Below are 24,698 nucleotides of genomic sequence, written 5' to 3' on the forward strand. Positions count from 1 at the left end.
GGAGATCTATACCAGAAAAGTGGGATGTATTTAAGAAATGTTGGTGAGGTTACAATCAGGTACTGGCTTGATTGGCAACTCAACTGGCCAATCTCCAGGTATGAAGACCGAGGATTGAACCAGAGATCAAGCTTTTGGCTTCCAGTTCTTCCAGGAAACTTAAGCTTTGTGTTGGGCAGCTTCAGGGAAGTTAGTGGTCAGAAAAATTTGATTTAGCCCAACAGGACTAGTGTAGTGTGCATTGTTATGTTCTATGTTACCAAATAGATTAAAATTCACTGCAAATGTTACTCTGTTTATTTTCAATTTTTTTGTGAAGTAAATCCGCTTGTTGATTTATAATTGGTCTCATCTCACTAAAGTGTTCATCAGTCCCCCATCCAGAAAAAAGCACATGTGTGAGATTCTGTGCTGGAGCCCCAGCTGTTTACATTGTATATTAATGATTTAGACGAGGGGATTAAATGTAGTATCTCCAAATTTGTGGATGACACTAAGTTGGGTGGCAGTGTGAACTGCGAGGAGGATGCTATGAGGCTGCAGAGTGACTTGGATAGGTTAGGTGAGTGGGCAAATGCATGGCAGATGAAGTATAATGTGGATAAATGTGAGGTTATCCACTTTGGTGGTAGAAACAGAGAGACAGACTATTATCTGAATGGTGACAGATAAGGAAAAGGGGAGGTGCAATGAGATCTGGGTGTCATGGTACATCAGTCATTGACGGTTGGCATGCAGGTACAGCAGGCGGTTAAGAAAGCAAATGGCATGTTGGCCTTCATAGCGAGGGGATTTGAGTACAGGGGCAGGGAGGTGTTACTACAGTTGTACAGGGCGAGGCCACACCTGGAGTATTGTGTACAGTTTTGGTCTCCTAACCTGAGGAAGGACATTCTTGTTACTGAGGGAGTGCAGCGAAGGTTCACCAGACTGATTCCCGGGATGGCGGGACTGACATATCAAGAAAGACTGGATCAACTGGGCTTGTATTCACTGGAGTTCAGAAGAATGAGAGGGGATCTCATAGAAACGTTTAAAATTCTGACGGGTTTAGACAGGTTAGATGCAGGAAGAATGTTCCCAATGTTGGGGAAGTCCAGAACCGGGGGTCACAGTCTAAGGATAAGGGGTAAGCCATTTAGGACCGAGATGAGGAGAAACTTCTTCACCCAGAGAGTGGTGAACCTGTGGAACTCTCTACCACAGAAAGTTGTTGAGGCCAATTCACTAAATATATTCAAAAAGGAGTTAGATGTAGTCCTTACTACTAGGGGGATCAAGGGGTATGGCGAGAAAGCAGGAAGGGGGTACTGAAGTTGCATGTTCAGCCATGAACTCATTGAATGGCAGTGCAGGCTCGAAGTGCCAAATGGCCTACTCCTGCACCTATTTTCCATTTTTCTATGTTTCGATGTTTCTACAACATCCAAATGAACTTTAACATGAATAAATGTGAGGTGATGCACTTTGGTAGGAAAACATCATCTATACCTTAGGAAATAAGAAACAGAATGGGGTAGAAGAGCAAAGGCATCTTGGATACAGATGAACAAAAACAGTATCACAGGTCAGCAAAGCAACTAAAAATACTAACAAAACACTGGGATCTATTTCAAGGGGTGTGGAATTCAATCGTTGTGAATGTATGTTAAAGATGTATAGGACCTTGGTCAGGCCGCATTTGTGCACAGTTCTGGTTTTCATTCTATAAAAAGAACATAGAAGCATTGGAGAAAGTGCAAAGAATATTTACTAGGATGGTAGCTGAACTGAGAGATTACAGCCATCGGGAAAGATTGAACAGGTTTTTTTTTTAGAAAATGCACCTGATAGAGGTCTCAGTAGATCATGAAACGTTACTGCAAAGCCACACTCAACCTCATCCTGCTGTGCCTCTCATCACATCCCCATCACTCTGCCTTCCCGACCCTATTCCTGCACATCCTTACTCATACCAACTTACCTTGCACCTTCACCCATCCCTCTCTGTCTACATTATCACATCCCCATCTCACTAGCCATCCCTCACACTTACCCTTATGATAGTCCAATCATACCAACTCACAACACACAAGGATAGGTACTTGAGTGTTTGATGCAATGTTCATGTAAAGTTTCTGTTAATGTTGCGTCAAACATTGAAACCTTTATTTTGAACACTTTGCGTTCCTGGACAGATCTGTGTGCTCCTTTGGAAGCAGCTTAGCGAGTTACAGTGAATGGTGAGACATAACGGTACCTCCTGCAAAGGTGCTGAGTGTGAAAGGAACAGCTTGGGCATTGTAGGGATGCTTTATGGTGTTGGTGTGGGGTGGTGCCAACCTGGCGCATCATGTGGTAGCGTCAAGTGAAGTAAAACTGGCCATGGTGAGGCCATCCCTGGCCTTCCGGGCAGGAATGTGGTTGGATGCTGATGCCCTGTGTCCTATGCAACATCATTTGATTGCGGAGAAGGTTGGTGTTGTTGTTGGTGCTGCTGGTGTGCCTGGTGCTGCTGGTATTGGGACTGATCATGGTGAGATTCTGAGGACCAACGTGAGATCGTTTCTAGGGCACCGCTGCTGATGTAATAAATGGCAGGTGAACTTGAGATGACAAAAGCGATCTGTCGGTGGTGAGAGAGTTTGTTCTAATGAAGTGACACTGGATAGAGAGTTACTCCAAACACTTGCAACCTGCTTAAAGCTCAAACTGTCTTCCAAATGAAGTAAGCAACAGCTTCTGAGCTTGGAGAGTGAACCGCTGTGAGATGGGAGCTTTTGTAGCACATTTGCAGCTGTCAAGTAATGAGATGATTCCATGGTCATACAACTCCCGACCTGCTTACCTGACATGATCCCTGAGCAACGTGGACATTGTGGGTGACCTTGTAAAATGTAAAGGTGAGCTCAAAATACTTCATGGTAGCCTGTTAACAAGATCATAATGACCTGAATTGCCTCCACCGCTGCTGCGTGTCGGGTCTGTTCAGCACTGACAGACCCGACATCTGTGAAAGATGCAAGATGGCGGGTTCACAGCAGAATCCCAACCTGCTGTCAACAAAAAAAAATTCTCATACGAGTCACCACTGCTGACTGCCCGCAAAATTCCCCCTAAGTGTTAAAAATCTGAATCTCAACCAGAACCCGCCTCCAACTTGCCCACTTCCAATTTTAATGGAGGTGGGATGGGGCCAGGCAAGACAGCCAACCCGCACACAGGAGGCGTCCATTTCATTATTATAATAAGGCTGGCGTGCTCCAGATTTAACCAGCATTTTAAATTGAACAGCAGCTGTTCAAGTTTTGCAGGCCTTCTGAAACCCGCCAGCTAATGGAAGGTGAGGACAGCTGGAGCCTTTGCACTTACCTTCTGGATGGAACGTTCCTGCTGACCTGGCAATTCAAGTCAATATGACCTTGTTAACAGGCCATTAAGAGCTATTTTGAACTCACCTTTACATGTTAGCTGACATTGTTAATAGTTCCCTCTCCTCAGGTACTGTACCCCTCTCCCTCAAATCTGTCGTCATCACCCCTCTCTTCAAAAAACCAACCCTCGACCCTTCCGTCCTTGCAAACTACCGCCCCATCTCCGACCTCCCTTTCCTCTCCAAAGTCCTTGATCATGTTGTCGCCTCCCAAATCTGTACCCATCTTTCTCGTAATTCCATGTTTGAATCCCTCCAATCCTGGCACAGTACAGCTCTCATCAAAGTCACAAATGACATCCTTTGTGACTGTGACAAAGGAAAACTATCGCTCCTTGTCCTTCTTGACTTGTCTGCAGCTATTGACGCGGTTGACCACTCTATCCTTCTCCAACGCCTCTCCAACGTCATCCAGCTGGGTGGTACTGCACTCTCCTGGTTCCATTCTTATCTATCTAATTATAACCAGCGACTTACCTGCAATGGCTTCTATTCCCGCCTCCACATCGTTACCTCTGGTGTCCCACAAGGATCTAACCTTTGTCCCCTCCTATTTCTCATCTACATGTTGCCCCTTGGCGACATCTTCTGAAAACACAGCGTAAGTTTCCACATGTACGCTGATGACACCCAGCTCTACTTCACCACCACTTCCCTCGACCCATCCATGTTCTCTAAATTGTCAGGCTGCTTGTCCGACATCCAGTTCTGGATGAGCAGAAATTTTCTCCAATTGAATATTGTGAAGACAGAAGCCATTGTTTTCGGTCCCCGACACAAACTCCATTCCCTAGCCACTGACTCCATCCCTCTCATCAACTTCTGTCTGAGGCTGAACCACACTGTTCACAACCTTGATGTCATATTTGACCCTGAAATGAGCTTTCCACCACATATCCACAGCATAACTAAGTCCGCCTCCACCTTCGTAACATCGCCCATCTCCGCTCTTGCCTCAGCTCATCTACTGCTGAAACCCTCATCCATGCCTTTGTTACCTCTATACTTGACTATTCCAATGCACTCATGGCTGGCTGCCCACATTCTACCCTATGTAAACTGGAGGTGATTCCAAAACTCGACTCCTCGTGTCCTAACTCGCAACAAGTCCCGCTCACCCATCACCCCTGTGCTCGCTGACCTACATTGGTTCCCGGTTCAGCAATGCTTGGATTTCAAAATTCTCATCCTTGTTTTCAAATCCATCCATGGCTTCGTAATCCTGTAATCTCCTTCTGCCCCACAACCCCCCGAGATGTCTGCACTCCTCTAATTCTGCCCTCTTGCGCATCCCTGATTATAATCGCTCAACTATTGGTGGCCGTGCCTTCTGTTGTCTAGGTCCTGAGCTCTTGAATTCCCTGCCTAAACTGCTCCACCTCTCTACCTCTGTTTCCTCTTTCAAGATGCTCCTTTTAACACCGACCTCTTTGACCAAGCTTTTTGTCACCTACCCTAATTTCTCCTTTTGCGGCTCGGTGTCAAATTTTCTACCTCATAATACTTCTGTGAAGCGCCTGGGGACATTTCACTAGGTTAAAGGTGCTAAAGGAATACAAGTTGTTGTTGTTGAACCCACACTCTACAATTGGAGACCCCCACCCCCCCTTCAAGGCCTCCGATTTTCCCCCCAACCCCCAGGCCTTCAATCGTCTTCCCGGCCTCTGCCGCACCCCCACCCCCCGCCCGCCACCGATGCTGGTCCGGCCTTCCGATCAGCCCCGGGACCTCACGCGATGCTCCCAGAGCCCACCGATCAGCCCCTGACCCACCGATGCTCCTCCAACCCGCCCGATGTTGTCTCCCCCCCTCCCTCTCTGATGCTCTTCTGGGCCCTTGATGTCGCTGTCTCCGCCGATACTCCTCTGGCCTCCCGATCAGCCCCCGGCTCCCCCTCCCCCCCCCCCCGATGCTCCTCCTGCCTCCCCCAATCAGCCCCCGGCTCCCCCCTCCAGTGCTCCTCTGGCCCCCCGCCCCCCCCCCAATGTTATCTGCCTCCCCCCTCCGACGCCTCTGGCTCCCCGATATTGTCTGCCTCCCCTGATGCTCCTCGGCCCTGCCCCGATTAGCCCCTTGCCCCCCCGTTGCTCCTCCGGCCCCCATGTGATCCTCGTCGGGCCCCCCCAATCAGCTCCCGGCCCCCTGATGATCTTTCGGTACTCACGCGAACCTTCCCTCCCTCCTCTCTGCAGCCTAGTGCCGCAGGCCTACCCACGGTTTGAGTTGGTCCCGAATTAGCACTTTCATTGTTTTCTCTGGTGCAAGCAAGTCCCTGACAAGGCCATAGACAGCAGGCCCACAACTGATCAACAGGATAGCTCTGCGCTTATCTGCCAGCGTGGCCGGATCATCGCCTACCAGGTCGTTTGCTACGAAATATAGGTCGAGCCGCTCTTTAAAGGCTTCCCAATCTTCACCCTCTGAGAACTTTTCTAATGCACGTTAGTCATTTTTGCATGAAAGTTCGTAATCTTGTCGCCAGTTGTTATGTCTTTAATACTCTTATGAATGACTCCACGAGGTTTAGTATTGTACTTGAGCAGTTGTGACCTTAGTCCCATTTATTGTAACTCCAGAGTGAGGCACAAGCATGGTGGGCAGCCTTTTATACTGGGCCCTGCACACCTATGCCGGTGACTCTCAGATCTCCCACCACAGTGCCCTCTGATGGCACACTTTATGTGACTATACAGTTAGTATACATGGTCTACATACATGACACAAAGCTAGGGAGCATAAATACAAGATAGTTACTAATAAACCCAATAAGAAATAAGGCTTAATTGCTTTACTCAGAGAGTGGTTAGAATGTGGTACTCACTACCAGAGGAAGTGTTTGAGGCAAATAGCTTAGATGCTTTCAAAAGGAAACTGAATAAGTACATGAGAGAAAAGGAAATAGAAAGATATGCTGAAAGGCTGAGATAAGGCAGATGGAATGGGAGGAGACTCATGTGAAAAATAAATACCAGTACAGGCTAGTTGGACCAAATGGCCTGCTTCTGTGCTGCATATTTGGTGTAATTCTATGTTATGATTACTGGGTCATTCTATTATATGATTATATATTGGGCAGCACAGATAAACTCCTGATCACAAAGGTCCACTTACAGGAGAAATGGGTGACACCAAATCTGAAAGATTATCTAGTGGGGACCCAAAATTTGTGAAGTTACTTTATTTTTGAATGATACAGATCATAAAGGTCTCACGTTTGATCCATGCACTGTGCTGAGTTAACCTACTTCAGCTGGGCCAGAGCTGGGTTCATTACAGTGCTCGGTAAGGAAAAAATGATCATGATTTTTGCTCCTATTCATTATTGATTAACTTCTGATGCAAATGCTCAGATCTGTTTGGTAGGTCAGGATACAGCTTGATTGTGATGTCCTCCCACTTTAAAAAAGCCTGTTGACACACAATTTCCTGACATGCCCATGAGGAATAGCTGTTTGGGCAAGATATAGAGATCTGTATCAAGAGCCATACCTGGTATTAACTACCACCCTCTGGAGAGGAGGGGAGAAAGGAGGATTTAAAAAAACTTGCGATGGTGTTTTATTAAGTGTGCTTGGAAAGGCTGTTTGATAATTATGCCATAGTGTTTAAAAAAGGGAGTCTTCAGTTGTAAAATAAAAAATAACACTAATATTTAGTCGCTCAAAAGAAGGATGTTGTGTAAATTAGCAATGTGTATTCCTCTCTTACAAAAGACTGAAGGAGTCCATACTAAAGAAAAATAAATTAAGACTATCCCTTATTAATTTATTTTTTAAATTAAAATGTAATTCCAGTAGACAGCAGGAAAATTCTAGTGTAGTACTTTGACAAGATGTTGATTTTAGGTATGTACTGCAGTGACAATCAATTACTCCCAAATAGATATGTTATCCAGAAAGTTTGGGACTTTAGTGATAAGGTTCCCGAGCTTCCTAAGAATCCATTAGTCTTTTTTTGAAATTGTGTTGGTGGAGACATGTTGGCTCTGGAAGGTGTGGGGGTGGTATAGTGTATTGTCATCCAGAAAGAGGAGTACTAGAATGAAATGGCAGATTCAGCACCTTACTTTTCGATGATGAAGTATCTAGCTGTTTCATTTCAATTAACCATTACCTTTTCACTGAAATTTTTGTTACTTATCAGTGGTAATGCATTTTTGTGCTCATAACTTTTATTGAATGACAATTTTTCCCCTATTCTGTCATATTTAATTTGTCCCTCCCCCACCCACCCCTCACCATCTTCTCCTGTTGTACAGTATATCCCAGCTAAGTGGGTGGGCAGACAATCTGCTCCCAGCCCTCTGTCAGTGTTGGCCTTGAGCCAGCTGGTAAGAGGTGCATGTGAACTACCTCGGATCATTCGCCTATATATTTATTTGTTGCCCATCCTTTAAAGGAGCATTTATCTTCTGCTTAAATGTTATGTTGCTCAGTTCCTTCCCCAATGCTTTGGAGCACCAGCATGTTGCATCATTATTTCATTTGACAGATATAAACTCTCAATTACTCTCTACTGAGCACTTCGCAGTCCATTTTGCAAAATAAAAGTTTTTAACCAATTAGAAATGTGTTCAAAATTGTAACTGCATTTTAAAATTTTAATTGCAGCAGCATTATGATTAGTCTAAGTTAGTATCCCAAATGAAATCATAACAGCTTGATTAAAAATAACTGCATATTTTTACCTCAATGACAATATCTGCAAATATAAACTTGCTGAGATGAAGAATTTCGGGGCCATGTTATTTTAATATTTCGCTCTGTTTAAAGAGCTATGACTTATGATATTAAATTGAAATTTAATATCTTAACCTCTTTATTAGAAAAAAGTCAATTATACTTGCTCCATGATTTCTCCTCAACAAAGCTCTACCATCCTATAATAACGATGTTTCATTGTATGTAATCTATAAAAAAAGAAGTTATATCTTGAATCTAAAATCATTCACACACTAGTAGTAAAAATAGCATCAGCTTTTGGTTGGGCATCATGTTGGGTGTGGGTGTGGACACTTTTGTCACTATTTCACGTTTGTGTGCAGGACAGATGGTTACATTTTATCAGTTAGCTAGAGTGTGATCAAGAGATGAAACTGGAGTTCCATCCATAAGTAAGTGAAAAACAACTAGAGTCGTATGAAATTTGACAGAATGACGGCAAGTAAATAGGATCTACAATAGCAAGCCTTCCCAAAATGTGCTGTTCCTTTCCAGGTTCAGGAGCACTGGGATTTCCTGTTCTCGGCTAATAACATGGTCCATCAGCATTAATGGTGCAGGTCCGCCATATTGTAGGGCCTAGCACTGGCAGAAGAGTAGGACATTTTCGTACAGCTACAGGCCTTTCAGCTGTGTGTTGGCCCTCCAAGACCAGCTCCGATTGCTGGAAAACATACTTGAAGGGGATGGATAAACTAAACATTTGCTAACTATCTGCCTGTTTTGTGGCCCTGTGGACCATCTAGCGGTTGAGGGGTAAGCTATTAAGCCATGTTTCACTGGATGCTCCTGCACTGGATTCTGAACTAGCCTGTCCCAGGAAAGTAATGGAGAAGGCTGAGAGCACCCATGCTGCCTCATTATCATAGCTGTAATGTGCTTGGGTACAGCTCTGCCACCTCAGAAAAACCCTGAAAATCCCAGGGAAATGTAAATATGGCAGAGATTCAGCTAAATCTTTGCAACCAGGGAAATGGCTGTACCCTTAGGCAAGGATCTTGAAAATCTACCCTACAGTGTCTGACCAAAGTATAAAATGGAACTGAAAATGCTATGATTGCACATGAGGTCAATCAGCATTTGAAAAGGGCAAAGCTGGGTTAATGTTTTGGACGTAGGCGCTTTGTCAGCATTAATGATCAAATATGGCGTAGGAAAGTGTAGGACTGGGGGCCGCAGGCGGTGAGAATCGGTGGGTGGTGAGGATCGGAGGACCAGCAAGAATCGGCTGCCGATGAGAACCGGCAGCATCCTCCAATACAAAAGGTCCTGTGCCCACAAGGTGCCTTGTGGCCGCCTTCCTTCCAGCTCAGATATCTTGGAGAAATAAACAATAGAGCAGCAGTACAGCAGCTCTCATCAGGTGAGGTGGCAATCAAGGGGAAGCAGTCGAAGAAGGGATACCTCAACGCCTTGCATGTCATAGCCAGCATCGAGGTCGGGACTTGAGGCCAGCATCAAGATTGGGACATGGGGCCAGCAGAGAGATCGGGACATCGGGACACGGGGCCAGCATCGAGGTCAGACAAGGGGCCAGCAGAGAAATCGGGACAAGGGGCCAGCATCGAGGTCGGGACACGGGGCCAGCAGAGAGATCGGGACTCGGGGCCAGCAGAGAAATTGGGACACGGGGCCAGCATCGAGGTCGGGACTCGGGGCCAGCAGAGAAATTGGGACACGGGGCCAGCATCGAGGTCGGAAACAGGGCTAGCAGAGATATTGGGACTCGGGGCCAGCAGAGAGATCGGGACTCGGGGCCAGCAGTGAGATCGGGACATGGGACCAGCAGAGAGATTGGGACTCGGGGCCAGCAGTGAGATCGGGACATGGGACCAGTAGAGAGATCGGGACATGGGACCAGCAGAGAGTTCGGGACCTGAGGTCAGCAGAGAGATCGGGACCCTAGGCCAACATCGAGGTCGGGACACGGGACCAGCATCGAGGTCGGGACACGGGACCAGCATCGAGGTCCGGACACGTGGCCAGCAGAGAGGTCGGGACACGTGACCAGCATTGAGGAAGGGATAAGAGGACAGAATACGCACAGCCATTAGCAAGGATCCAGCGGCCAAAGAGAGAGTGGCTGGAGAGGGAACGGAAAAGTGTAGTTGAGCTTGCGAATGGAGAGCAGCAAGCTGGAGTTGGGCTGCCCAGAGAACAGTGGCAGTATTTTATGGACAAACCCACAAGCTGCTCCAAGATTAATGTGCTCACCTACACCGCAGTACCTGAAAACCAGGGAGAGAGGACCTGAGGGAGGATGGAAGGGGTCAGTGGGAATGTGTGTGTGTGTGTGTGTGTGTGTGTGTGTGTGTGTGTGTGTGTGTGCGCGCTAGAACCATGCAGCAGTGCCTGGTCTCCAATCGTCTTGGGTCCCCTTGCCATTGGACCAAGACCTTGCTCTGTCAAGTTCGTGTGGTAGCTGTTTACCCCACGCTAAAAGAATTCACCTACAGACATCTTCCGCCCACTAAAATGAAGTTCGAGACCTGGAAGATCAAGATTCTCACAGAGATCATCATCATAGGCGGTCCCTCGTATCGAGGATGACTTGTTTTCACGCCAAAAAGGGATGAGTTCATAGGCGTTTCAATGAAGGACCTAATATTCCAGGTCCAGAATTACATCTTGAAGAGTGGAAGATGCCTGTGTGTGGATATTTTTAACATGTGGTGGCTGTTGCACACCAGCCACCACACGGGCTTAACAGAGCTAGGTCTTGGTCCAGTAGCAAGGATTAACCGAGACGACTGGAGACCAGCTCTGCTGCACGGACCTAGTGCGCACACATATTGTAGTGTGGGCTGGCCCGTGCTACCCCTGAGCCCTTGCGTCTTCTGGGCCCCGAATGCACGCCTTTCCTGGGCCCGATCACGTCGCTCCACAATCACGCGCTGCTCTGCACCCCAACCTCGCCGCTGCTGCTGTACCTGCCTACGCTCCGATCAGCAACCTGGATTTTGTTGACATCCAATCCAATCGCTCTCTAGCATCCGCTGTATCTTGAAGTGGTATGCTCCTTTGAAGTTATGGACAACCCCAACAGCGACAGACCTGAACGTCGCACTGCTATCATTACCCAAGAACTCTGACGCTTCGACATTGACATCACCGCCCTGAGCGAGACACGGCGGGCAGGAGAAGGCCAGCTAAGAGAACAAAGTGGTGGATACACCTTCATCTGGAAAGGCAAACCAGAAGAAGAATGCCGTCTCCATGGGGTCGGCTTCGCCATGAAAAATGTGCTAGTCTGGCGTCTTCAAGATTCCCCTTGCGGGATAAATGAACTCCCCATGTCCCTCCGACTCAGCCTAACCCGGAACCAGTACGCTACGGTCATCAGTGTGTACGCCCCAACCCTGGAAGCTACAGATGAGACCAAAGAGGAATTCTAAACCTGCCTTGAACTATCCCTGTCCCGAGTTCCAACGGGCAACAAGCTGATTTAATGCCAGAGTCAGAAAAAACACAGACCTATGGAGAGGCGTAATTGGCAAGGAAGGGGTAAGGAAAGCGAACTCCGAAGGTATCCTCCTCCTGGCGAAATGCTTCGAACACAGTCTTATCATAAACAACACTTTGTTTTATTAGAAAGACAAGTACAAGGCCTCATGGCAACACCCTCGCTCTTGGCACTGGCATCTGCTAAACTATGTCATCGTCCGAGCAAAGGACCGCAAGGACGTCCGTATCATCCACACCACGACAGGAGCTGATGACTGCTGGACTAACCACTGCCTAATCCGCTCTGTTGCCTCGAAATACCGGCAGCAACAGAAGCACTGCTGAAAAAAACTCAAAGCTGAAGCACTCAAAGACCTTGCAAAAAAAGCTCTATTCAGCCAATGCCTCACAGCCAGTCTGACTACTCCCAATAAACTGGAGCCGCAGAGTACCCATAGTGTCTGGTTGGCTCTCAAATCAACCATAATCAGCACCTGTGAAGAGACTCTTGGTTATTCGACCAGAAAACATCAAGATTGGTTCGATGAGAATGACCAGGAAATCCAGGAGCTAATAAACCCTAAATGCAAGGCATTCTTGAATTAGAAAGAACATCATAGCTCGAGAGAAAGAAAATAGATCTACAGGCAACTGAAGGCCGAAGTCCTACAAAAAACTCATGACCTAAAGAACAGATGGTGGGTGGAAAGAGCGCAGGAGATCCAGCAACTAGCCGACAACCGTGACGTGCGTGGCTTTTTTACCACAGTCAAGACCACCTATGGCCGAAACACTCAAGGTCCTACCCCACTGAGGGCTAAGAATTGAGAGATACTCATCAGGGACAGAGAGGCAATCAGTGCCCGCTGGAAGGAGCACTTCGAAGATTTCCTTAACCAAGTCACTGTCTTTGACGTGAGTGTCCTCGACTTCATCCCACAGCATGCTACCCGCCACCACCTCGGCACAACACCAGCCCGGCATGAGGTTGAAAAGGCCATCTGACAACTGAAGAACAACAAGGTCTCAGGAGCAGATGGAATCCCCGCCGAAGTACTAAAGCATGGCGGAGAAGTACTCTTGGAGCGAATCCATGACCTCATCACTCTTATCTGGAAGGAGGAGAGCATGACGGGGTATCTCAGAGACGCCATAGTCGTGACCATTTTCAATAAAGGTGACAGGATCGATTGTGGTAATTACAGAGGAATTTCCCTGCTGTCTGCCACATGGAGAATTAGCGCAAGAATCCTCCTCAGTCGTCTCCTCCCAGTGGCTGAAGAGCTCCTCCCAGAGTCGCAATATGGATTCTGCCCACTTAGAGGCATACTAGAATATGATTTTCACCGCGTGACAAATCCAAGAAAAATGCAGGTAACAGCACCAACCTCTTTACACGGCCTTCTTTGATCTCACAAAGGCCTTCGACTCTGTCAACCGAGAGGGATTGTGGAGTGTCCTCAAATTCGGCTGTCCTTGAAAATTTGTCTTCATCCTCCGCCTGCTTCACGATGACATGCAAGTCGTGATCCTTTCCAACGGATCCACCACAGACCCAATACAAATGCAGACTGGGGTCAAGCAAGGTTGTGTCGTTATTAATATATGTGATAACATTAATATATTATTAATAAAAGCCAAAAGGCTGATGTTTAACCTTTATTGTTAACCAGCAAGTTCTGTGTGGTTAGATCTTGCAATAAACAAGTATTTTGTGGCAGTTACTTGGAGTGGGTTTCATGGATTGCTGGATGGAGCTTTGAGATTAGATAAGGCTGCTGAAAACTCTTCAGTTTATAAGCCTTACATGGGAGTTAGTGACCTTTATTGAGATAACATCAGCAGTGAAGCTTCAGTTAATCTAGACTCCACATTGTTAAATAAGATGAGGTGAAGGTGATCAACCTTAGAAGAGCACTCATTAGCTAATCAGGTGCAATTTATGCCTTTTATGGTACTGAACTCATCCCTGACCACTCTTAAAGCTATTTTATTTTTTGATTTCATATTATTTATACCACTGCTAGCTGATATTTATATGAAGAAAAACATAACTTGGGTCGAGTACTAACAAAGTGTTACACCTGTGACCACCACGACATGCATGTGAACAAATTTATGGAGCACTGAAAAGATGGAACCATTGGAGACTAACTTGTCTCCTTTTGCATTATAGAAACATAGAAACATAGAAAATAGGTGCAGGGGTAGGCCATTCGGCCCTTTGAGCCTGCACCACCATTCAATATGATCATGGCTGATCATTTTTGCAACTTTAGTACCCCATTCCTGCTTTCTCTCCATATCCCTTGATCCCTTAAGCCGTAAGGACCACATCTAACTCCCTTTTGAATATATCTAACGAACTGGCCTCAACAACTTTCTCTGGTAGAGAATTCCACAGGTTCACAATTCTCTGAGTGAAGAAGTTTCTCCTCATCTCGGTCCTAAATGGCTCACCCCTTACCCTTAGACTGTGACCCCTGGTTCTGGATTCCCCCAACATCGGGAACATTCTTCCTGCATCTAACCTGTCCAATCCCATCAGAATTTTATATGTTTCTATGAGATCCTCTCTAATTCTTCTAAATTCCAGTGAATATAAGCCTAATCGATCCAGTCTTTCTTCATATGTCAGTCCTGCCATCCCGGGAATCAGTCTGGTGAACCTTCGCTGCACTCCCTCAATAGCAAGAATGCCCTTCATCAGATTAAGAGACTAAAACTGTACACAATATTCAAGGTGTGGCCTCACCAAGGCGCTGTACACCTGCAGTAAGACCTCCCTGCTCCTATACTCAAATCCTCTTGCTATGAAGGCCAACATACCATTTGCCTTCTTCACCGCCTGCTGTACCTGCATGCCAACTTTCAATGACTGATGTACCATGACACCCAGGTCTCGTTTCACCTCCCGTTTTCCTAATCTGTCACCATTCAGCGAATATTCTGCCTCCCTATTTTTGCCACCAAAGTGGATAACCTCACATTTATCGACATTATACTGCATTTGCCATGCATTTGCCCTCTCACCTAACCTGTCCAAGTCATTCTGCACCCTCTTAGCATCCTCCTCACAGCTCACAGCTTAGTGTCATCTGCAAACTTGGAGATATTGCACTTAATTCCTTCGTCCAAGTCATTAATGTATATTGTAAATAGCTGGGGCCCAGCACAGACCAGCGGTACCCCACTAGTCACTGCCTGCCATTCTGAAAAGGACCCGTTTATTCCTACTCTTTGCTTCCTGTCTGCCAACCAGTTCTCTATCCACATCAATACATTACCCCCAATACCATGTGCTTTAATTTTGCACACCAATCTCGTGTGTGGGACCTTGTCAAAAGCCTTTTAAAAGTCCAAATATGCCACATCCACTGGTTCTCCCTTGTCCACTCTACTAGTTACATCCTCAAAAAATTCTAGAAGATTTGTAAAGCATGATTTCCCTTTCATAAATCCATGCTGACTTGGACCAATCCTGTCACTGCTTTCCAAATGCATTGCTATTACATCTTTAATAATTGATTCCAACATTTTCCCCACTACCGATGTCAGGCTAACCAGTCTATAATTCCCTGTTTTCTCTCTCCCTCCTTTTTAAAAAGTGGTGTTACATTTGCTACTCTCCAATCCAGAGGAACTGATCCAGAGTCTATAGAATGTTGGAAAATGACCACCAATGCATCCACTATTTCTGTGGCCACTTCCTTAAGTACTCTGGGATGCAGACTATCAGGCCCTGGGGATTTATCGGCCTTCAATCCCATCAATTTCCCCAACACAATTTCCTGACTAATAAGGATTTCCTTCATTTCCTTCTTCTCGCTAGACCCTCGGTCCCCTAGTATTTCCGGAAGGTTATTTGTGTCTTCTTTAGTGAAGACAGAATCAAAGTATTTGTTCAGTTGGTTTGTCATTTCTTTGTTCCCCATTATAAATTCACCCGATTTTGACTGGAAGGGACCTACATTTGTCTTCACTAATCGTTTTCTCTTCATATACATTCAAATTCAGAAAAATAAGTTTGCATTACATTTGTGGTTCAAGTGTGAGACAAGTACGATAGACTGGTGAGATACATTATCGATGCGGTGACCGCTGCGAGAGGACAAACTAGTTCCAGAACTGCTGAATGGTGTCCTGGCAGTCTGGTGGCAGCGCGGTGCCCAGGGCTGGCAGTGGGAACCCAATTGGCTCAAGTTGCCTGCTCTTGGGGCTGTTGCTGTGGTTCCTAGCGTCGGGGAGGTTCACAGATGCCTGTGACCTCCCTGTCCTTTCTTTGCGCCCTGGGTTGCTGCTGCTCCCTGAGGAGCTGTCGTCTAGCAGTGCACAGGGAACTGCTGACTTGCTGGCCTGGGCGTTGTTTGGTTTGGGATCCTGGCTGGTCCCGATCCCCTTTGGGAGGACTGTAGTGGGTGACTCTTCGTTTCCGAGTATGGCCTTGGTGGCGATGGGGTCTGGGGGCTGCGCCTTTGCACAGTTCGCTCTTTCAGGCTCGTGGCGGTTGGTGCCATCGGGTGCCTGAGAGGTGGAGCCAATCAGGGGCAGGGTAGCGATACCAATGCCGTTGCCCTCCTGAGATTGCTTGCTCTGCCGCTCATGTATATTGGCTGCTTGTGGGCACACTCCATGGTGCATAACTCTGGTCCCAGGGATGCAGGCTACAGCATTGGGTAGCTCGCTGGACCTGTGTGCTCCCGATGAGTGTTGCCCACTGCATTGGCTGTCTGCAGTTGAAATCCTACATCGCACACTTTTTTATTACTCATTATGAATACCCCATAGCTCCGATCGCGATCGCATGACTTTTCCTTGCTAGTTGCATGTACACAATTCTGATAATCAGTTACACATTTTACATGATCGCAATTGCGCGACTTTTCCTTGCTTATTGCATGTACACAACGCTGATCGTCAGTTACACATTTTATCTTTAACTCACAATTGCTATTACATTGCTTGAGTGTGTGGAACTGTCCCTTTAATTGTGGTGGGTTGCAGGCCTCCTTTAAGAGAGCCTTGATTTCTTTACCCCAATCCTCTTCTCCGTTTGGTGCCACATATTGCTCCATCAGCGCTGCACCTCGTGGTCTGGCCGTCGTCGCTTTTCCTTCAGCGCATCACCTCGTGGTTCAGGCGGCATCTTTCTTCCATCCACGATGTCGACTTCAGTTATCCTCTTCTCCCCGGGTTCTGCCTCCGAGGCTGGGAAGCCGCCTCTGGATCCGATTTTCTTTCTCCAGAGTCCTGCCACTGGAGCGTGGAAAGTGTGCTCGGGTCGTTCCAGCTGGATCATCTCCACGCAGTCGTGTTGGGCAATCTGTGCCTCCGGTGCTGTGCTGGTCTGCTCTCTGGTGCCGGGGCCAACCTCAGGTGAGGGCTTGCTTTGTCTAAGCGCAGGGAACGTCGATTGCTGGAGGGGTGAAGTCTTCCCACTTCCAATGGATCTTCTCCATCCACCTTCTTCCGAGTAGCGTTGGTCACCTCACCTGCAACAATCCACAGAGGTTGCTTGTGCACCGCGCCATCATGGAGTACCTTTACATCCGCACTACCAATGACTGGAATAAGTTCATCGGTGTAGGTGCGCAGCTTTGCCTGAACCGGGACCAACTTGGGTCGTTCAGCTTGATTGTTGCCTCTCAAAGGCTTCTTGATTCATTACTGACTGGCTTGCCCCTGTGTCCACTTCCATGAAGACTGTAAGGCCATCTATTTCGACTTCCATCCTCAACGGGGAACCCTCGGTGGTGCAGGTAAACACGTTATATACCTCGTCGTGGGGCTGAGCTGCCTCTCTGCCTATCGTTTCTTATCCGCGCTGGATTCATGGCCATCTGCAGACTTTTCATCGACACAGTGAGTCATATTTCTCTTACACATTCGCTGGAGGTGGCCCTTTGTGTTGCAGCCCTTGCATACATAGTCTTTAAACCGGCACAGGTGAGCCCTGTGAATCCCTCCACAACGCCAGCATGGAGCTACTCGATTAGCTCCCCTCGGCGGACTCTGAGTTAAGGTACTTGGGGCCTGTTCTCTCTTCCCTGAGAGGGTTCGCGCTCTACAGTCCAGCCTCTAAAAGGCGCCACTCTGTGCACAGTACCTGCCGGGTTTGAGTCCTGAGGATAAGTAATCTGCCTAGAGCCGCAGGTCGAGGTCATGAATGCCTGGCTCACAGAGATGGCCTTCTGCAGTGTGACTGTGGTATCCGCCGACAGTAGCTTATGAAGAAGGCCCTCATGGCCGATTCCAATGACAAAAATGTCCCGCAGCGCTTCATTGAGGTGGTCGCCGAAATCACACGGTGCCGCCAGCCTCCTCAGGTCTGTGGCGTATTTTGCGATTTCCTGGCCTTCAGGCCGTCGGTGGGTGTAGAACCGGTGTCTGGCTGTGAGGATGCTCTCCTTGGGCTTGAGTTGCTCATGGATCAGTGTTACGAGCTCCTCATACGTCTTGGTCATTGTCTTCGCTGGTGCCATAGACGGTGGGCCCACAACTGGTTAGCAGGATAGCTCTGCACTTGCCAGCCAGTGTGGCCGGATCATCGCCTGCCAGGTCGTTTGTTGTCAAGAAATGGTCGAGCCTCTCCACAAAGGCATCCCAATCATCACCATCAGTAAACTGCTGTAACGAACCAAGGGTAGCCATTTTTGCGTGAAAGTCCATAATCTTGTCGCCAATTGGTATGTCTTTAGATGCACTGAGAATGACTCCACGAGGCAATGTGTTGTACTTGAACTGGAGTGACCTTAGTCCTTTATTGATAGCTCTAGAGTGAGAATCACACTTGGTAGCCTGCCTTTTATACTAGGCCAGGCACACCTGTACAAGTAACCTACAAGTCTCCCACTGCTGTGCCCTCTGTGGCACAACTTGTGATAGTACAAACAGTAGCCATGTAGGCTACATGACAGTTTGTACAAAATCTATTAAAGTAATTGTATATCAGACTTGTGCAGGTGTTGGAATGAATGAGGTATGCTATAAAGAAGCTCAGTTTTGCTCACACACTCTGGGTCATCGAAACATAGAAACATAGAAAATAGGTGCAGCAGTAGGCCATTCGGCCCTTCGAGCCTGCACCACCATTCAATATGATCATGGCTGATCATGCAACTTTAGTCCCCCATTCCTGCTTTCTCTCCATACCCCTTGATCCCTTTAGCTGTAAGGGCCACATCTAACTCCCTTTTGAATATATCTAACGAACTGGCCTCAACAACTTTCTGTGGTAAAGAATTCCACAGGTTCACAATTCTCTGAGTGAAGAAGTTTCTCCTCATCTCGGTCCTAAATGGCTTACCCCTTATCCTCAGACTGTGACCCCTGGTTCTGGACTCCCCCAACATTGGGAACATTCTTCCTGCATCTAACCTGTCCAATCCCATCAGAATTTTATATGTTTATATGAGATCCCCTCTCATTCTTCTAAATTCCAGTGAATATAAAACTAGTCGATCCAGTCTTTCTTCATATGTCAGTCCTGCCACCCGGGAATCAGTCTGGTGAACCTTTGCTGCACACCCTTAATAGCAAGAACGTCCTTCCTCAGATTAGGAGACCAAAACTGTACCAAAACGGTCAGCTTTGGTTTCCTTTAAGACTCTAAACATTACTCTGCTGATAGCAATGCCTGAATGTATGCAGTAGTAGTCCAAATTTTAGATAAAACCAGAGCGTATACTGTTTGGGAAAACTGAAACCTACTTATTGGTTGCGTCTGCTGGCTCAGGGGTGTCTCAACTTGTATCAGTAAGTTGAGGCTTGTGCTGAAACCAGTTGCTCTGTTTTTGTAGCATTCTTTCAGCTGTTGCTCTTACACTTGAGGTGAGACAATGGTGATGTGCACTTAGCACCGCTGGGTTTAGCCAGCAGCAGTGTTGGGGTACAAATTTTTGACATTATGACCCAAAATTTGTGGTCAGCAGCAAAGTGATAGCGCTGACCTCGAAAGAAGCTGTCCACAAAGATCTAGCAATCTCTGTGGCATGAATTTCACCTCTCCTGACGTTAGTTTGAACCTGGTGCCAAATAAAGCCAATTTCCAGCATCCAGCAATAGTGATGTCATCAAGCAGACTAAGCAGCCAATCACTTTGGATAATTCTCACAGACAGCAAACCAGGAAGTAATACATAGATTATAATTTACTTTTTATAAATTTTACAGAGAGCGAAATAAAGATTGGAACATACACATAGGATTAAGATAAAAGCTGAAATATCATAAACTATGAAAAAAATATAAAAAATCATGTAATTGTTATCATATAAATGGAAAAATGTGACATTGCACAAATATAAAATTAATTTTTCACGGCCAGAACGGTTGTTCAACAATCAATGCGCCGTTAAAAGAGCTAAACCTCTTTCAACAAGACTTAACTTTTTGGTTTTTTTTAACAGCGATATTCCAACGTAATAGGGAAAGTTTTCATGAGGAACTACATTTCAGCGTAATTTAAATTGATTGTAGACTCCGGTGAGATCCACAGCACAATCTATGGAGAAGCATAGAATCACTGACAGCAACTTCTGGATTTCTGCATTTTTCTGCGCATGCACTGACTCCAGAAGTTGCTGTTACTTTCAGAGGAGTAATGGCTGCAAATGCTGACAGTTTCAATGTCATTACTATTGCAAAATCCAAGTCTTAGCTGTACAATCAATTTACACTATAAATGTCTTGGCTATAGCACAAAATTGGTAGTAGGGCAGAAGCAAAAAGCTACTTCAGAGAAATTAATTTTTAAAAATTAGAATTTTAAGTGATTTGAAATCCTTTGCAGATTGATTTACAGCCTCCTCAGCTGTCACTAAATCTGTATATGTATATATTCACTAATGTCCTTAGTGTGTATATATACATATACATGCATATATAGACATACACACACTACAAACATTAGTGAACCTAACTGAACCCAATATGGCCTACGTGCAACTCCAGCCTACACTACATGGTTGATCCTTAATGACGTCTGAAGTGACCAAATAATCCACTCAGTTGTACAAATCATAGCAACAAGTGATGCACAGTAAATCAAGCATTGCCAGCATTGCCAATGCCCCGAAAACAAATGAGAAAATATATAGGAATCTTCTGTGGTACTGCAAGAGGCAGTTTTCAAACTAGAAATTGTGGACTGGGAATAGATTAAAGGTCACCATATATACACCATTTAGGATTGGCTGCTGCGAAGGTGGCTTTTCAGATTGGGGAAAGATACAAAGTTGGGCAGGCCAGGACAGAGAGGGTGAATTAGGGTTGCGTTATGCAGGGCAAAGAGGTTGCGTCAAACAATAGAGTGAGCAATGTAGGGCCTCGCTGTGTGACTGCATTCAGAGAGATTCAAGGGGAGAGGAAAGCAGATTTGGGTTAGGCTGAGCAGCTTTGTACCTGACCATGGAAAGAGAAATAAAAATAGAAGTGCACAAATTAGAATTTTGAAGTAGAAAGTAAAATGGTTGCCTTGTGTGTCCATATTGGGATCTGATTGGTTCAGTGTTACATTATTAGGATGGAGGCTGGGGATATCACCGCAAGATCCTGCAAATCCCCTGGGAGGACAGACGCACCAACATCAGCGTCCTCGTCCAGGCTAACATCCCCAGTATAAAAGCACTGACCACACTCGATCAGCTTCGCTGGGCAGGCCACATAGTTCTCATGCCAGATACGAGACTCCCTAAACAAATGCTTTATGCGGAGCTCCTTCATTGTAAACAAGCCAAAGGTGGGCAGCGGAAGCATTACAAGGACACCCTCAAAGCCTCCCTGGTAAAGTGCGACATCACCACTGACACCTGGGAGACACTAGCCAAAGACCGCCCGAGGTGAAGAAAGTGCATCCGGGAGGGCGTTGAGTTCTTCGAGTCTCAACGCAAAGAGCGTGAAGAGGTCAAGCGCAGACAGCGGAAGGAGCGCACGGCAAACCAGCCCCACCTACCTCTTCCCTCGACGAATGTCTGTCCCACCTGTGACAGGGTCTGTGGCTCTCGTATCGGACTGTTTAGCCACCAGAGAACTCACTTTAGGAATGGAAGCAAGTCTTTCTTGATTCTGAGGGACTGCCTATGCTGATGATGATGATGGAATAAATTTGCAATCTGCTCTCCACAGACTAATGTTGGGATCTGGGAGGGACAAGCCATGCATCATTTATGTTGCAATGGCTTAATTTGTAAGTGAATCTGAAGTGTTTTGACAAGATTTACATCATATGTGTCTGCTGATGCAAGTAGTTTTGTTGGACACTAAAATTTGTTCCCCCATGAAACACTAGCAATCAAAATAATTTCTTAATTTTTCTTTTTATAGGTTCAGTTAAGTAAAAAAAAATTAGCATGTACTTTTTATTTCTATACAATTTAGTATAAATCAGCTGTAAATGAAATGAGTACAAGTCTATTAAAAATCATGCGGGGGGGTAGAAATTGCAGTCAGAGGCGTACCTCCGGATTACACTTCTGACCTGGGAAACAAATCCGAACCTACCTCCAGGCATCAGGCTGTAGAAAGTTCCGGTCTCAAACCTCCAGGTGGACGCCAGCATAAAGGCCCATGCATCCCAGGGACACAGGTGGTTCGGAAGCGTCCCTGGGATCATATGGGCCCGGTCCTCCAATCACAAAGGAGGATTCCATTACAATCATTTACAAAGGGAATCCTCTAATGATATGCAATGGAATCCCCAAATAATTATACAATTTACACAACTTTAATAAATATAAATGTACTAAATTTACATTTTATTTAACAGTCCCTTCATTGCACCAACCTCAAAAAAATTAAATTTTTTGATAAATAATTTTAAACATCTTAATCCAGGCCAATATTTGCATAAACTAATTTAAAATGTATGTGCATCATTTTTGATTTTTAGGTGTTTAATTTCCGGCTTATAGATACCCTTTTGCTGATGAAAGCAGGCTCATTGCTTATTTTTACCAGTTTCGTAAGAGCCGTAAGAGTTTCGTGGGCAATTGTCGGGCAGTTGTTGGGCAAATAGCCCAACTCTGCGCCAGCGGTACTGATTTTCAATGCGGTTCGGATGATTGCAAGTTTTGGATTTCGTACATGTGGGAAACCCGGAAGTAGCGGGGCCTTTCAAATGGATTGTGATGGCATACTCTGAGAGTACGCCGTCAGGGAGACCTCAATTTCAGTGCCATAGTTTTTACATACCTATCCATTATTTTTTCGTAACCCATTTATGCCCTATGTAAAAATGCTTGCAAATTACAAAACTTTGTTTCCATGGGCGGGGGAGAGGGTGATTTCAGTGGAAGTTCGGTGGAAGCCCCTTTCCTGCGTGGTTTCTATTGTTACTGCAACACAGTGAGAGTAGCTCTGAGGAAATTGACCCCCTTGATGTTTAACAGCAGTCTGAGATTTTTCTTGTGAAACGCCTGTAAAAAGAATGCAAAGATCCATGAAATAAGCTGGTCACTGTCAGTCTACAGTTAGCTTCTTATTGTGGCCTGAAACCAGGAGTTTCAACACAGTGGGAACTGTCAGTTTATTTCAGCCACGATTAGTTTTATTGGTTTTTTTTGAAAGTCAAACATAATTTTGATCATTTGGCACTTTGTCAAAATGTGATCAATCTATGTGTGGACTTTAAGACTTCACTGGTTGGACAGTTGAATTTGAAACAATCAATGAAATGGTCCCTTACAAATGGCTTATGAGCTACTCTTCATCCCTGTTTGTGCAGATTAAAAAATGTTACTACACTCATTGGGCCCAAGTTTCCCCAACCCCTTTTTCCAGTGCACTAACACAAGATGCGCCGACTTTGTGCGCTCAAAACGGCACCAAAAAACTTACTGCGTATTCTGGCAGCTCTTCTGTGTCTCCCTGGTCCTGGCGCGGCGTTTCTGTTTGAGTGGGGGGGCGGAGCTACATCCCTGCGCCGAAAACAGTGCCGGCAGCTGTGCGCGTGTGCAGTGGAGTCTGCGCACATGCGCAGCAGCTCCTCGCCCTCCCAGCGTGTCCCGATGCTTGCCGCCCCATCCCGGGCTGAGTGGTTACACTGCAAAAGTACTGCATTAGCTGTGAAGCGCTTTAGGACATCCTGAGTTTATTTGAAATACAATTTTGTTCTCTGCTTTCTGCTGATCTAACACTTTGTCAAATCATGTCCATGGAGATGAGATATTACAGCTCTGCGCAATCTCTGATACACACACACACACACACAAAACGACTGATGGAGACAAAATATTCTATCAACACAGGCTTCTGTAAACAGAGTCAAGAACCAATTTTAAAAACAGAGCAAGTTATTTTTCCTCCCAAAATGTTCGGGGTTGTCAATGAAGCTGGATTCATATGGAGGTGTTTAAGAGATTTACCATATTTTCCTTGTTTTCATGTCCGCAATCCCTCACATTATCTACTGGGACTATCTTCGGTGCAAACATCACTCCCCCTTCAGCCTCCCGCACCTAGCCATGACCGAGGGGCTTGCTGGTGTGCCTCGGAGATCTCTCCTGCTGCAGTGGAATGGGTGTCCGTGGGCCGAGGAAGCCAGCGACTGATTGCCCTACAGTATGTGAGTCGCACAGATCTCTCCCAACTAGATCAATGAAAGCTTGATAAACCGTGCGGCAACTGAGTGACTACTTCAGCATCAAATTTCCATGTGCAGTATCATTGCAGTCATTGAATAACAAAAAAAATGACAATTTTATGACAGTGCTATTGTTGAGGCTTCTGGAGCAACAAAGTGGGTACTTTACCTTTGGCCTGCTTGATGACTTTTTAAAAGTGTTAAAATCTCAGTGGAAAGTTTAGAGAAAATAGAATTACTTGGAATAACTTGCTTGGAAACCCATCGCTGCTGTTCTCTTAAATTTATAGGAAATGATTTGTACAATTACACAGACTTCTCAATGTAGTGGTTGTACTTTCGTCTTGGAATTTATTAAATTCAACAAATTTCTAGTGCTCTCCTGGATTGTCCTGGAGTCTCCTGAAATCAAAGATTCACCCCATGTACTCTGCTGGGAGCAACCCAGGAAAAGAATCATAGGAACTAGAGTTTACACTTCGGCATTCATAGTATGCACCTATGAATTTCTTTTCCAAATTGCTTTGTTCCTTCTTGTAGTG

General features: G+C 45.9%; 1 protein-coding gene across 1 annotated transcript in view; it reads left to right on the plus strand.

Annotated features, from left to right (window-relative positions):
• rab28 (RAB28, member RAS oncogene family) overlaps positions 1–24,698 on the plus strand; it is a 337,454-nt gene that overhangs the window by 290,898 nt on the left and 21,858 nt on the right. Inside the window, exon 7 of the mRNA XM_070861390.1 lies at positions 24,022–24,138. Coding sequence (XP_070717491.1) covers positions 24,022–24,138 — 117 coding nt within the window. The remainder of the gene's footprint in view (positions 1–24,021; positions 24,139–24,698) is intronic.

The sequence above is a fragment of the Pristiophorus japonicus genome, chromosome 2, assembly GCF_044704955.1.
Source record: "Pristiophorus japonicus isolate sPriJap1 chromosome 2, sPriJap1.hap1, whole genome shotgun sequence".
Lineage (NCBI taxonomy): Eukaryota > Metazoa > Chordata > Chondrichthyes > Pristiophoridae > Pristiophorus > Pristiophorus japonicus.